At 36.1% G+C, this 16,425-nt stretch overlaps 1 protein-coding gene across 1 annotated transcript; it reads left to right on the top strand.

Annotated features, from left to right (window-relative positions):
• The first annotated feature begins 12,998 nt into the window (after positions 1–12,998).
• On the top strand, positions 12,999–13,412 carry LOC146906238 (uncharacterized). Its single transcript, XM_085728773.1, has 2 exons — positions 12,999–13,194; positions 13,255–13,412. Exons 1-2 carry the CDS (start codon positions 12,999–13,001, stop codon positions 13,410–13,412), a joined length of 354 nt encoding a protein of 117 aa, XP_085584899.1.
• The last annotated feature ends 3,013 nt before the right edge of the window (positions 13,413–16,425 follow it).

Genomic DNA, 16,425 nt, shown 5'->3' with positions numbered 1-16,425 from the left:
CATAATTGAGTTTACAAATAGCATAATCAATGAAAGAATTAAAACTTACATAAACTGGGTTAGAGATGATGAAATCCTCTCCGCTGCAGCCTTCTGGGTGTTAAAATCGCACTTTAGCTCTCCAAAATCGTAATCCCCTTTGTTTGAGACTGACTTCAGCTTAAATAGGCAATTCTGCTCACTCCAAATCGTACCACGATTGCATAAATCGTACCACGATTGCTTCATTAAACCCTAATTACCTTCCAAGCCCTTCTTGAAATCGTATCACGATTGGTTGAATCGTACTGCGATGAAGCTCCTTCAAAAACATGCGTTCTGACTTCAAGAAATCGTATTGCGATGGTGAAAATCGCAATACGATTGGCAGCTTGCAGTTGTTCCAATTTTCTTGTTTTTCTTGCTCTTCTTGTTGCTTAAACTTGCTTGTGAACTCGAAAATATCATGAAAAATACTCTAAAAATAGTGCATGACTGACTGTCATCAGTAAACCCATGTTGAAACCATTTTGAGCCAACAAGGTTTCAACTATATTTGCTATGTTATTTCAACCATCGAAGTTATTCTGTTGAACTTTCCTAACTACTTGGTTAGCATCTTGGTCCCTTTGTGGTTTGACAACAGGTTGTTGTACTTGATTTGCATGAATCCCGTTATTAGGCCTTTCTGCAGGAATTTCGACATGCCTATTAAATTGGTTTTGAGGCACCGACGTATTTCTCGCAGGTGGGGCACCAAAGAAATTTGTTATCCTCACCAACTAAGAGGTCAATTCTTAAAAATTATTGTTTGTGTCTCGTATTAAAGAGTTAAACATTGTACCAATTTGTTGGGTGAACATATTGACCATATCATTGTTACTATCCTCCATTTGTTGTCTTAACTCCGCTAAAGAGGCATTGGTCAATGATTGTTGAACATTTTGAACAGGAACGCTTACTCCATGATCGAAAAGTGGAGGGAGTTGTTCATAAAAGATGACGACATGCCATATGGCTGATTCCTATGGTATCTTGGGTTAAAATTCTAAAACCCTTGGTTGGTTTTACCTCTCGTATTCGCAATAGTTTTCGCAGCCGCAACAACGGTCGAGGCCGCTGCACGCATAGTAGTCGAAACATGAACGAAAATTGTTGTCCCTATTGTTTCTGAAACACTCGCGCCAATCATTGGCGTTCCTTGTGAGATTTGTTGCGCATCAAGCGTTGTATCTAACAGCCTCGACGCAAGTGTTGGGCTTGATGTGGTCGCAGGGTGTGATGGTTGAGAAGTATTATTTCCTGGAGGACGTGCCATTTCTGGTAGTCACTTATTACTTCTTAACCGCATACAAAACAAAAAATCACAAGTTTAAACGAACAAATTTTCAAGAAAAATTTAAACAAAAGCATAAACCGTCCTACCGAGTGTGCCAATTTGTTTACCTTGATTATTGGCAAACAACCATTGGTTTAAAATTAATTGCTTGCAAGATCAACCAGTAAATCTTTGGGACATATTGTGTTTGTTATTTTCCAGAAAATGATTAATGTTCTTGATATTATTATGAAAGTGATGAAGATAATTGTCGAATTTGATGAAATCAAATTCGTCGAAGCTATCGCAGATGAAGGAATGTGAAGTACTCGAAAAGAACAAGTAAATTGCAAAGTAATTTAAAGAAACAAACTTAAATTGCATTGATTGAATGTAAATTGGTATACAGATTCATACATTTTGACTTGTAACTCGTTTCTCTCTAGATGGGGATAGTTTGAGTGTAAGTTTTCTGTATGATTGAATTGTGACCCATTTTTCCTATGAGAAACTGATATTTACACTAGAAAACTAACTACACAGAGACATTCAAAACTAACTGCTACTAATGGCTACAGACACCTCTTCGTGTTGAAATTAAAATAGCATCCTTTGAAAGCAATCGTTGTTCGGTTTTTATCTGGAACCAATCCTCTTTCGACGCCTTCTTGCCCGTCGAATTATAATCTTTGAAACAACAAATCTCACTATGTCGATATTCTCGACTAGATAAGTAAGTCGAACACATTTACTTTTATTCAAAGTCCAAAGTCAAACTCCATTGACTGCATTTAATATAGTCTGTCGAAAATATAGGCTACCAAACATACGTGAGATAAAATATTTATTTTTGGATCATTGATTATGAATCAAGTTGTCAAAACAAATTTTTGTTTCCCTATTCACTAATTCATGTTCTCTCGATCACTGTAATCATCAAATTGCAAAAAAAAAAAAAAATAGAATTGTTAAGGAATCATTAATATTTGTTTTATTTAGTCTATTTTTAAAAATAAAAAAAACTCTAGTCCATACTATTTGGGTCATTGAGATTTGTCCATTATTTCAAACGTTTGATGATTTCAATTTAATATTTGGATCCTTTCTCGGATTTTTTTTCTTCATATATGTTGTTGTTCTACAATTTGATGATGAATAATTAAAATATCTGACTTTTGCTTAAAAAACATAGACCCTAAATATGACATGTGTAATTGGAAATGATTATTATGTTGTGGATTGTTTATGAATATGTTGGATGTGAAAATCATATCAGAAACAACGCTGGAAAAAGAGCATTCTTGTCTATACTTAAATTAAAAAAAAATGAAAGTTCAAGACTTCATTTTGTGTTTAGTAGATAACAGTTTTCTGTTAGACTAAGTTTTGTTATTACCATAAACAAGTCATAAGGGCAGACCATTCCAAATGTCGAAACCTATCTTTCACGACATGTTTTTAGTCACTGTCAATTATACGTAGAAATACAAGGAGTTTCTCAAAATTCAACAATAATTCTCATCAAAGAAACAAAAGGAGAAGATGGGCACTTTACAAAAATATGTAGTTTTAAAAATATTATTTTATCGCAATCATATGATTTTTCCTTTACCTAACAAGTCATTTATACTTTTATTATATCATTTTACTAATTATTGTTAATATAAACAATAAATGATGGTAATTTTATTTTTATTTTATACAAAGGCAAACCAAAATATGTCAAATTGATAAATAATTTTGTTATATGTTTTGACAATAATTTGTAGATAAATCAATGACTGAAAATTTTTATTAATATGTGAAAATTTTAAAATTGCAATCAAAATTATACAAACAATCATAATAAAATATACACGCATGTTAGTAAAGTAAAAAGAGCGGACAGACGGACCCCATCTTTACTGCCCGTCTTTTTGCTAGTAGGTATAAAGTTTCTACAATCATTTAGTGATGACATGACTAATCAGAGTTTGCTTTTTATCATCACATATATAACATTTAAAAAAAAAAAAAAAAGTGTAGGCTGAAGGTATGACGCCAAAGTTCTGGACATTCTAGGATACTCTTCATGGAGATCAGCGGAGTTCAAAAATGAAATCTTCAAATTTAAGAATTATCCAACCTTTAAATATATTATTTTTAAAAAAATAATATATTTATACTGATATAATTAAATTAGAGACAAAGAGCTAATCCACCACCAAAAAAAAAAACAGAGACAAAGAGCTAATAAATAGTTTTTCAACTTTCCATTAATATTCTGTCAAAAAACACTTTACATTAACATTTTAGCAATTGATTATTAAAATATTTTTAAGAGAACTAGCTACAACCCATAACATATTGTTTATCCAATTGTTATCCGCCTCAATAAAGTAATAGACACTTTATCAATGGCAAATTAAACTTAAAAAAATTGGTCGGATAACATATATAAAGGCAAGCATCTGTAAAAGATTGCTTGAAGACAAAATCTAAACTTTTTGCAACATCCAACTTTTTACATCTCCCGCACTTCTATACAACCCTTTTTTTTTTTCCTTTCGACTCTCTTCCCCCACCATAAATCCATAATGAAAACTTTGGGCTTTTTCTATAATCCTATTTGCCTTGGATGCTAACATTTTCATGTTTATTTACCAAATAGATTTAATATATTTGCATTGGGTTTTATGATAACAAGACTAATAATAAATGAATAATGTGTCTATCATAAGTTCAGTTTTTTTTTTTCCTGGATTTGAACCCCAGACCTTGCATATATTATGCATTGTTCATACCAACCGAGTTAAGCTCACGGGGACATCTTAAGTTCAGTTTGAATAATGGGTTTATCTACTAACATAAGCTTATAAAGATGTTCGAATAAATTAGTAAAAATTAGCTTATTACAATTTCATAAGGTTCTTATGTCATATTTTCATAAGCTCGCAGTATTGGCTTATACACTTGTTTACCAGTGTTTTCGGCAAACTACGGGCCAGTTCTAATTATTACAAGCGAGACCGAATTAGAAATCTAAGGAGCATGTTGTGCAAAGGTTTTGATCAAAAACAGTTTGAAAAAAGGCCGCGAGATGCACTCACGTTACTTAGAGAGCAAGACAGGTTTTGAATTAAAGAAAGCACTGTCTCTCGACAGGTTTGAGATTGCAAGTAAAAGTAAGATAACATTAAAGGAAAGGGTAAAAGTTTAAACAGATACACTTAAAGGAAAGGTAAAATGCATTGCATTAAAAATAGAGGTGGTCTATAAATCAGTTTACATACATTCTGTATAACTCGTTTCCCTAGACGCCGGTAGTTTGAGTGTTGTAGAATTTAATCAATCATTTGCGACCCATTTTCCGACTTGGAAATATTTATTTATACTAGAATAACTAACTGGCGAACCACTAATCCCATGATCAGCACTTCCTCCATCTTGGACAACTGCTTGTCCCCACGTTCCCACTAAGATAACCGCTCTTGAGCTTGAAATCGTGTTTTCCCGCCTTGATTGCTATGTTCGACGTGAATACACACTTAGCCTTGCTTTGTCGAACTTCTAACTACGCGCGCAAAGCTTGCCATCTTGTAGAAATCCTCAAATATAAATGATCAAGTCTTTGATTTCTGCAAAGTTAAAGGTCAACCAAAATCTCAACCATATTCAACGAGCCTCTCGAAATTACAGGCTAACAAGATGCCCCCCAAAAATGCCAGTTTTGACAACTCTTGTCAAGAAAGAAGAAGACTGGCATTTTTAAAAACACCTATGACATCGTAGTCACCACGACTTCTGGGCATAGTCTTTTATGTCCTTTTTTGGACTCCATTACCTCATGATTTTGTAGGCCACTACTTCAGCAGTTAAAAAAAATTAATGGTACCTCTGATCGCCACGTGCCCCAAATCTACTTGTCCTCAGCTTTCACGGAGTTTCCCATTTCTGCCATCATGACGTCCCTTGTTCATTAACTCGTCTTTCTCGAGATTCCTCAATTCCACTACTCCATGAATTTTTTTCGACTCCTTGACAGTTAATATCTCTCAAGAAAGCGAAAAGTTATTGCCTACTTCCTTAAATTATAAAGCTCGTTTGTACAGTTACTTTTATTTCTTAAACCCTTACTTTTTCTATACATTCTACGTCCTTCTAAGTTTATACTCTTCCCTCGATGATGGATACTCTTCCAGGAGATGTGTTGTTCGTAATCCTCAAGAAAATAGCAGCATTCGTGGCTGAAGACCTTATCAAGTTTGAGACTGCTTTCCCTTTTTACAAGGAACTTACTCGTGATAAGGCAGTTCTCAGGGCCTTACCTTGTAGTTGTTTATGGTATCTCTGAAGGTGAGAAAAACACAAGAAGGGGGGTTGAACTGTGTTTGCTTTTTCTTCCTTTTCTTCCTAAGCTAAAAACACTTATCAGAAGCAAATAGACTTGTGCTTCTGAAGTGATTTCCAGAACTAAGATGCAGCGGATAAAAACAGAGAGAGAAGGAAGAAAGACACAAAGCAATTATACAAGTTCCTTCCACAAACCGGAAGTAGTCCTGTCCCCCTTGCACTTCCAAGGAGAGTTCACTATAAAGTAATATCTGATTACAATTGCTCACTGCTAAAATTAGCAAGAGACTTTAAATTGCTCAAGCACACAAGAAAGAGACTTCCTATGCTCCTGAACACAATCAAGAGACTTCTAATGCTCAAGCACAACTGCAAGAGACTTCTAATCAAACAGAATTACAAAGAAAAATGTTGGAGGTTGAACACTTGATATACAATCAGTGGTGTTCACAATACAAATCGGATATAGACTCTTAAGACTCTAGAATTTCTAAGATATGAACTTTGAAACAGAAATTCTAAGTGAACTTTGAATGCAGAACAATTTCAGCAGAGTTTTGACACTTGTAAATTGTTGTTGAGTCTCTACCAATCTCTAACTCTTCACTCCTTTATATAGAGGTATGAAAGAGACGTTGTGAAATTGCCAACACATCAAAAAGAGTCGTTTGAAGCTTGATCAATCACCAATGATCTTTTGCCTGATATGGTAGTTGTCCTATGAAGGATCAATTTGAAATGCATTCCCATTGTGAGGGAACATCGTTGCAGGCAAAGCTGTTTTTCTTGTCTTGTAGCAGGGACAAAGCAGAGTAGTGGAGGAAGTGGTTGTACACTTCATACAGTTGTACTTTGTCAACGCTTTTTGAAGATAAGCATCCAATGCCTTCAACTCCATTCAAAATGATCGTTGCTTCACATTTCCAGTCTTCTGCAATGCTTAGACGACTTTAAATCCATTGAACAGCCCTTGAAGTATTAAGTCTTTCATTTTCTGATGAACTTCAGCTTCTGGTGATCTTTTGCTTCTGATGAACTTGCTTCTAATAATCATGCTTCTGATGACGTCATCACTTCAGGAGCACTTTCTCTTCAGGAGCACTTTTGACTTCAGGAGCACCTTTCTTCAGATGCTTTAAGCTTCCATTTTTTTGTTGATTTCTTAGCTCTCTTTTGTTCATCCAGAACCTATTTAAGATGTCAAATTTTGTCTATGGTCCTGTACACTTGAACAAATATTAGCTAGTCCGATTGACAGTTTTTAATACCTTGTTATCATCAAAACTCTCAAGATTCATTATTAAACCCATTTTGTTCCAACAATGCCACCGACCATTCTCCCAGCGAAGGGAAGCGTGGGCTCATGCGTCAGATATCTCATAGTGGCCATGGAATGTATGGTGTGGCATCAGCAGCCTAAATGCTCCAGGGAGATAATTTTGACTTGGAAGAGATAAAGCTCATTCTCAGAGAAGCTCCCGCTCATAGGTCTGATAGTGCTAGGTACTTCGACCTTATACTAAGAGTGCTGGATAAAGAAGGTTTTTTCATGGATGAAGTCCTTCCTGTCTTCAGGGACCTCTTCGAATGCAAACAACTCGCTGAATGCGGTCGAGCCTTGGCTAATATTGGTGGCATTCCTTTCTTAGGGGGACATTATTAGACAAGGCCTTTACCTCCCAGCTTAAATCATAGGTCTACTTGCACCTCTAAGGGGACCTGTAAAGGTCATGGGAGAAGGCCTAACATCTTTTGGCCTCTTCCTGGTGATGATGAAGAATATTCGACAACGGACCTCTGCCTTTCTTGTCGCCTCGATGTCGAAGTGGCTTGGTTCCTCGTTCATTTCCATTTCTTGGAAGATGCAAGGTTCTAGCTTTGTTTAGGGTTGCCAGATTTTGTTGGCGTGTCGAATCACTGGTAGGCATAGAACTGTATTCAACATATTGTATTCCAGCCCATTAGATGGCTTTTTGATTTAATCAAGAACAATTGCCATTTGCTTTCTATTTATGGTTTTGTTATGCTTCGTTTCACGTCATAACAATGTCCAACTTTGTGATGTTCCTTGTCAAATCTTGATGTTTGTGTTGTTTTAATTTTCACACAATAGACTTATACTTCTAGTATGTGCCTTTATTTTGACATATTTTCAAAGACTTTTATTCTTCAACAAATTGTAAATGGTAGAGACTTTCATTTTTCTGGATAATAATTTATTTGCAACAAAAGACACTTGCAAATAAACCAAAGTTTGTAATGAAAACTTCAATAAACATAACTCTTTGCCGTCGCGTTTTGCTAATGACAAGTCTGTCAAAAGGATACTAGATAAGAATTATATCTATTGTGGTTTTAACCACTTCTTTTGGTTTCTACCCAAAAACTTTGAATATCAAAGGCAACTAATGCCCATTTTCACCATTTGATTTTCAACTTATGAATCATATGAATTCCTTATCATAGATACAATCAATTTTATTGCCCATTGACCAAATCTCCTTAAGCTTTAACTTAAGTCTTTCGATAGTATCTTTGTTAATGGTCTCTTAATCATCTTTTGCTAAATACCAGCCCATAAGGCCTTCTTAACCTCATGTTCTGGCTAAACAACCGTGATTTTCTCTAAGCAATTTGCTTAGATGTGATGATCGTCCTCATTATTCCCTAAGGATAGGGAATTCAGATCTTCCACATTAGGCTCTGTGTCGAGAGTTTCCCTTTCCCACATGAAACCATGAGTTGGATGGAGTCTTACAGATGATGCATGAGGTATCTTGGAAGATTTAATGAACATGAGTCTACTAAGAAGAGTAAATCAATAGCTCTTCCATCCAAAGGCAAGTCATCAAAAGCTCTCAAAGTAGTTGAATCCGAAGAAGAAGAACCATCTGGTTCAGATTCTGAAGAAGATGTTGCTGAGATGGCTATGCTCTACAACAAACTGGAGTATCTGGCCAAGAAGAATAGAAAGTTTCTGACCACAAGGAGTAACTTCAGAAGCTCAAAGAGAGAAGATCAGAAAGTTGATTGAGTCTCTTAAAGAACTCCTTACACATTTTGAAGTAAGAACCAATGAGTTGAAAGATTTAAAAGAAAAATATGTTGATTTAATGAAACAACAAGAATCAACTCTATTGGATCTGAAGGCTTCTGAAGAAGGTCTCAGAAGTTTTGACTTCATTTGTAAAACTTATGAATACAAGCTCAGGATCTTATGTCAGAAGCTGCAAGAAAAGTGTAATGGAAAACCTTTAAGCAACCATGAGATTGCTCTTAAAGATTTTATCATGTCTAGCATTGACAGAAGCATAGTTGCTTCAATGATTTATAGCATTTACAAAAAACAGTGGTAGAGGGATTGGCTTTTCAGAAGTGAAAACTAATGAAACCAATCTCAAAGATTGTTGTGAATGTATCAAGGAAGGATTGAAAATAGTTTTTGTACCTGAAGGTGTGAAAGGTAAAGTTGTGGTTCAGCCAGAACCTGAAGCTTCTGGCTCTAAAGCTCAGATTGCATCAAAGCCAAAGAACCTTAAGTCTAAGGGTATGACTAATTCTGGATCTAAGACATCAAAGATCAGGATTCTGAAGAGATCAGAATTTGTTCCTCAGAGTCTGTTGAAACCAGAATTCAAGATCCTGAAGTCTGGAGTTCATATGGACAAAATAGTCTCTGCTTCTAAAGTACCAAAACCAAAAGGTGTTAAACCTAAGATGATGGTTAATCAGAAGCAACCTAAATCACATCCTAAAGAACAAGAACTGAAGAGTAGAACTTCAAGTACTAACCTTCTAGGACCCATAACACAATGGGTACCTAAATCTAAACTTGTGAAAAATGCAGATATGTCTAAGAGCAATGCCAAAGCAGAAATCATGGTACCTAGACAGCGGTTGCTCAAGACACATGATAGGAGAGAAGTCCATGTTCCTCAACCTAACAATGAAAGAAGGAGGAAATGTGAAGTTTGGAGGCAACCAGTCTGGCAAGATCATTGGTACAGGAACTATTGGTAATTCCCCTATCTCAATTAATAATGTATGGTTGGTAGATGGGCTTGAACATAACCTATTGAGCATCATTCAATTCTGTGACAATGGTTATGGTGTGTTATTTGAAAAAGCCAACTGTACTGTCATCAACAAGGAAGACAAATCCATTGTGTTCAAGGGAAAGAGAGTGGAAAATGTCTATAAAATCAACTTTTCTGAACTGGTTGACCAGAAGGTCATTTGCCTTCTGTCAATGAATGATAAGAAATGGATGTGGCACAGAAGGTTGGGACATGCTAACTGGAGATTAATCTCTAAGCTTAGTAAGTTACAACTTGTCAAAGGCCTTCCTGATATAGATTATCTTTCAGATGCACTCTGTGGTGCATGCCAGAAAGGAAAGATTATGAAATCATCTTTTAAAACTAAAGACATTGTTTCAACCTCCAGACCCTTAGAACTACTCCATATTGATTTATTTGGACCAGTTAGTACTGCATCCTTATATGGAAGTAAATATGGATTAGTCATTGTTGATGATTATAGCAGATGGACTTGGGTGAAATTCCTGAGAAGTAAAGATCATGCATATGATGTATTCAGTAACTTCTACAATCAAATACAATCCGAAAAAGAAACAAAGATTTTGAAAATTAGAAGTGATCATGGTGGAGAGTTTGAAAATGAGCCTTTTGAAGCTTTTTGTGAAAAACTTGGAATTGTTCATGAATTCTCTTCTCCTAGAACTCCACAACAAAATGGGGTTGTAGAGAGAAAGAATAGAACTTTACAAGAAATGGCCAGAACCATGATCCATGAAAACAATTTAGCAAAACGTTTTTGGGCAGAAGCAGTGAATACAGCATGTTATGTCCAGAACAGGATCTATATCAGACCTATCCTGAAGAAAACAGCATATGAACTCTTTTAAGGAAGAAAACCCAATATCTCTTACTTTCATCAATTTGGATGTACATGTTACATTCTAAATAACAAGTTATACCTAAAGAAATTTGATGCCAAGGCCCAAAGAGGACTCTTCTTAGGTTACTCTGAAAGGTCAAAGGCATATAGAGTGTATAATTCAGAGACACTCTCTGTTGAAGAATCTATGCATGTTAAATTTGATGACAAAGAGCTTGGGGATAAAACTACAAAGCAAGATGAAAGTTTTGCAGAGATACAGGTTCTTGAAGATACTCCAGAACCTGATCAGATAGCTAAATCTGAAGATAGTCCAGAAGCTGAACCCACCTCAGAAGCACATGATGAAGTTGCTTCTGATGAAGCTCAAGATGGCTCTCAGCAAGCTATTCAATCCAGGAACACATTCACGCACAAGTTTTCACATCCTGAGGATCTAATCATTGGAAACAAAGATAGTCCTAGAAGAACAAGATCATACTTCAGACAAGAAGATTCAATGATTGGACTGATATGAATGATTGAACCTACAACAGTTGATGAATCACTTTCAGATGATGGATGGATCTTAGCTATGCAAGAAGAGTTGAATCAATTTCAAAGAAATGATGTGTGGGATCTGGTACCCAAACCTCAGCATAAGAACATTATTGGAACAAAATGGGTATTCAGAAACAAGTTGAATGAGCAAGGAGAACTAACAAGAAACAAAGCAAGACTTGTTGCACACGGTTATAGTCAACAAGAAGGCATTGATTACACTGAAACATTTGCTCAAGTTGCAAGATTGGAAGCAATCAGGTTACTTCTTTCCTATGCAGTTAATCATGGCATAATATTATATCAAATGGATGTCAAGAGTGCATTTCTTAATGGTGTCATAGAAGAAGAAGTGTATGTCAAACAACCTCCTGGTTTTGAGGATCTTAAGCATCCTGATCATGTTTATAAACTGAAGAAATCACTATATGGCTTGAAACAAGCTCCAAGAGCTTGGTATGATAGACTAAATAATTTCTTAATCAAAAATGATTTTAAAAGAGGTCAGGTTGACACAACACTCTTCAGAAGGACCCTTTGGGAAATTCTTGTTGTGCAAATATATGTTGATGATATAATATTTGGTTCTACTAATGCATCTCTTTGCAAGGAATTTTCTAAGTTAATGCAAGATGAATTTGAAATGAGCATGATGGGAGAGCTGAAGTTCTTCCTTGGCATTCAAATTAATCAATGCAATGATGGAGTTTATGTTCATCAAACAAAGTATACAAAGGAGCTTCTGAAGAAGTTCAAGCTTGAAGATTGTAAAGTGATGAACACTCCAATGCATCCTGCATGCACCTTAAGCAAAGAAGATGAAGGAGCAAAGGTAGATCAGAAGCTGTACAGAGGTATGATTGGTTCCCTGTTATACCTCACTGCATCTAGGCCAGATATTTTATTCAGTGTATGCTTGTGTGCAAGATTCCAATCAGATCCTAGAGAATCTCATTTTACTGTTGTTAAGAGAATCTTCAGGTATTTGAAAGGAACAACTAATCTTGGACTCCTCTATAGGAAATCCTTAGATTATAAGTTGGTTGGATTTTGTGATGCTGATTATGCTGGTGATAGGATTGAAAGAAAGTCAACCAGTGGCAATTGTCAATTTCTGGGTGATAATCTTATATCTTGGGCTAGCAAAAGACAAGCTACTATTGTTATGTCTACAGCAGAAGCAGAATATATTCCAGCTGCAAGTTGTTGTACACAGAATATATTCCAGCTGCAAGTTGTTGTACACAACTACTTTGGATGAAACATCGGTTGGAAGATTATCAGATTATTGCTAACAGTATTCCCATTTATTGTGATAATACTGCTGCTATTTGTTTGTCTAAGAATCCAATTCTACATTCAAGAGCTAAGCACATTGAAATCAAACACCATTTTATCAGAGATTATGTTCAAAAAGGAATTTTTAGATATACCATTCATTGATACTGAGAATCAATGGGCTGATATATTTATTAAGCCTTTAACTGTTGAAAGATTTGATTTTATAAAGAAAAATTTGAACATGCACTTTGTGTCTGATTAAAAGCTTGCTTGCTCCTGAATAGTAGAGTTAGTGGAAACGCTAGAAGTTACTTTTTGATAGCAACTGGCCCACTAACTTGGCAGTTACTCTAAGAACTTCTGACGTGGCTTATTTGTATTGGTGTATAACTTAAGAGGGCAATGATGCGTTTATGCTTTGAATGTACTTACACGCACCCCCTTTGTCATTAATGCTATGTTTGTTTGTCGTTATTGAATTGCAAACATTTTTACTCAAAACACTTAGTCAATTCACACACTACTCACTTCACAACAAACATTTTCTCCTTTCAACCTTTCTTTGCGAAGTAAGCGCAATCTCTCTGCAACTAAACCTTAGAACCCTAAAACTTCATCATCTTCATCAATGGCAACTTCAACAAGTGGTTCTAGTATGCAACTCAACACAGAATCTGGTTACGTAATCAAATCAAAAACCATGTCCATTCCGTTTGAATCCTTGGTCGTTCAAAAGGAATCACCAGTGGATTTCGCCTCTCTCAAGAAATACAAAGTGGACATGAAGGCATGGGTAAATGCTCAAAAGTTCTTCGGTTACTTTCGTATGTTGAATGGACCAACATATGAGAATCTGGTCAAAGATTTCTGGTTAAGGGCTGAAGTCTACGATCTGGAAGCTGCAAGGTTGGAAGAAAGACAAGTTGTGTCAAGAGATTCAAGTCTGAAAGGGAAGACTAGAGAAGTAATGGGTCTTGAACCGTTCAAAGGTTTAGAAATCAGATCAGCAGTGATGGGTATTCCTATAACCATCACAGAATAAGTGATTGCCAGAGCATGCAGAGTGGATTCTGAAGGCAGATTTCAGTGGAACGTCAGCAAGAAGAATGTCTTGTTGGAAAGCTTCACCAACATGCCGCTGAAAGGAAACCCAGCTGCTAATTTTGTGGACATGGAGGATAATCACAGGATGCTCCTGAAGTTTATCACTGATTGCTTCTTTCAGAAAGGAAGAGGGTCTGACCAACCAAATCTGGACCACAAGCTGGTATTGTATTTCTTGGCTGCTTTCCAGAAGATAAATCTTCCAAGATACCTCATGCATCATCTGTGTTGGGCTATCAAAGAAGGAATCAACAAGAAAAGAAAGCAAGTACCATGTGGGAGGCTGCTGTCTGAAATCTTCTATCAAGGCAAATTGCTGGAGATTCTGAGGAGATTCAAGCCTGCTTCTGATAGTTGCTTCAAGATTACTACTTCTGAGAAGATTATCAATAGCAGGACTCTATTTTATATGAATATTATCAAGGAAGTTTCTCTCGACGAGAAAGGTCAGGAAAAATCCACAACTAAATCAGAACTGATGATGGATTTTCCTTCCATCTTAAAAGAGAATAATCCTGAAGTTTTGGCTGGATATATAGCTGCACATGCCAGAGAATCAAATTCCAACATTCAGGATGAATATGTTCCTGATGCTCCTGAAGGAATCAAGGGAAAAAGGACCAGGATCAATACTAAATCTAAAGTTGCTGGTGCTAAGGCCAAGAAACAGAGGGTTGCCAAGTCTGAAGCAACTAAGCACGACAGTGCTTCTGTTTCTACTCCTAAGAGAAGAAGAGGTAAAGGAGATACCTCAGTCACCAAAGAGGAGGTGAAATTAGCTCTTGAAGAAATGGAGGAAGAAGAGCAAAAGCCTAGAAAAAGGAAGCAATCTCCTGAACAAATTGTCACTCCAATGTTTGTTGTGACTCATGCTATGGCTAGAATGGCTAAAGAACATGCTTACAAGTTGATAGCAGAAAAGAAGGACAAGGCTGCACAATACATTCAGGAAAGGGATGAAAAACTCAAGGCTATTGGGCAGGAAAATTGTGATGAATTCTACTTGAAGAAGATTGTTGAGGTTAAGGAAATTGTTGGTGAAGCTGCAGAAGATGTTGTGGAGCATGCTCAGATGGGTCTGGAGGAGATTCAAGGAACATCAGAAGCTGGTGCTTTAGGATCTATTGCAAAAGCTGCTGCTCCAGAGTGTACCTCAGAAGCTGACAACTCAGATAGTGATGACAAGACCATAGATACCCTTCTTAAAACTACTCCAAAAGGCCAGTCATCATCATCCAAGCTACATAAAAAGCATGCTAAACCTGTATCACCTAACGAACCTATTGAGGTTAGAGTAGGAAAAATCTTAGAGCTCAAGTATAGCAAACTACCCCCAAACCATCCTGATCAACCACAAATCATTCAGCCTCTCAACATGATCATTCCTGACAATCCTGTTAAACCTTCATCATCAATCCCTACTGAAGACACCATAGTATTAGATAATCTGAAAGTCATTGTGAAGGTGAACTACCTGGTGTAACCTCAGAAAAAGCCTCTGAAGTAGCTCCTATGGAAGTTACTTCAGAAAGCCCCATCATCAATCACCAACACCACAAATACCACAACCTACTCAACAAAAGACCAATTTCAGAATCTGTTATTGAGACAGTTACTGAAAAGTCTGTTCCAGTGACAGAGTCTGAACCTTCTGTGTTTGTGTCAGATTCTGAACCAATTCAAAACCAAACTCTTAATGTTTCTGACCAGCCTTCATCTTCATCTAATATTCAGATTCTTGAACAACCACCATTAGACATTCTGAAATCTGAATACTTTGAATCTGGGTTATTAAAGATCAACACAGAAATGCAAGCTCTAGTGCAACTAAGAAGAGTTCCAACTCTATCTATTGACTATGAGGATCGTTGGACATCTCTGAAGAGCAAAGCTTCTGAACTGCTAGATGCTGTAAGCCAGAAATGTCTTAGAATCCAAGTTGCTGCAGTGAGACGTCACTTGGAAAATATGCACTTAGCTGAGCAAGCTATAAGTCCAATTCTGTATCTAGCAAATGAACCCTTCTATTCAGAGTCAGAATATGTATCTAGAGAAGCAAAGGTATTCAAGATGCTGAAGCAGAAAATGGTAAAACAGCAGGAATAATCTAAGGCTAGGGAAGATTCTCTACTTCAGAGACAATTAGCTCTTGAAGAAACTGTTAAGCAATAGACTGAGCTCCTGAAGAAGCAATCTGAGGACATTACTCGCATGATGGCGTTGATCCAACAATCACAACAACCCAACCCTTAGATGCACACCTTAGTTGTTTAGTTACTATATTGATTATGATGCTACTCTTTTTATGCTTCTGAAATTTATCTAAGCTCTGAACTCTCTTTTTGCTTCTGATTAATATTGAATATCATCTCATGTTTTAAATATTGTTCTTAAGATATGATCTAATTAACCTTGAATTTATGTTTTTACTCTGAAAATGGTTAATATGCTCTGATTATGTGCTTATATTGCTCTGAACCTTTTTTTTTTACTCTATGTTTTTCTCATCTCTTCTTTTTGTTTATTTCTTTTTGTTAATGACAAACGGGGGAGTATATGTGATAGTATTTAAAAGGCTCTGAGCCCCATTATTAATGTTATTTGAAAATTATTTTGAAAAACTTCTATCATACTTACCTGAAAGGTATAAGCTCTGAACGGAAGAAGGAGTATCAAATTTCAAATAAAATAAATTGAACCATTCACTCATCTATAATCTACTTTTCATTTTGAAATATTATTGCGCGTTAAATGAATTTAATTAACCTGGATAGAACTTAGGTGGAGCTTACAAACCTCACCTTAAAGACTATCAGACTCAAGGGGAGTCAGAGCTTACAAACCTCAAACACTGAGCTTACAAACCTCAGAACCCCAAAGTCAACTTGTTAATTAGATTAACAACAATTGATCAAGTTTTAAATACTATTGTTTGTCATCATCAAAAAGGG

Source organism: Medicago sativa, chromosome 7, assembly GCF_051527215.1.
Source record: "Medicago sativa cultivar Bolivia chromosome 7, Bolivia_mono, whole genome shotgun sequence".
Classification (NCBI taxonomy): Eukaryota; Viridiplantae; Streptophyta; class Magnoliopsida; order Fabales; family Fabaceae; genus Medicago; species Medicago sativa.
This window is presented reverse-complemented; position numbering and strand designations above follow the sequence as displayed.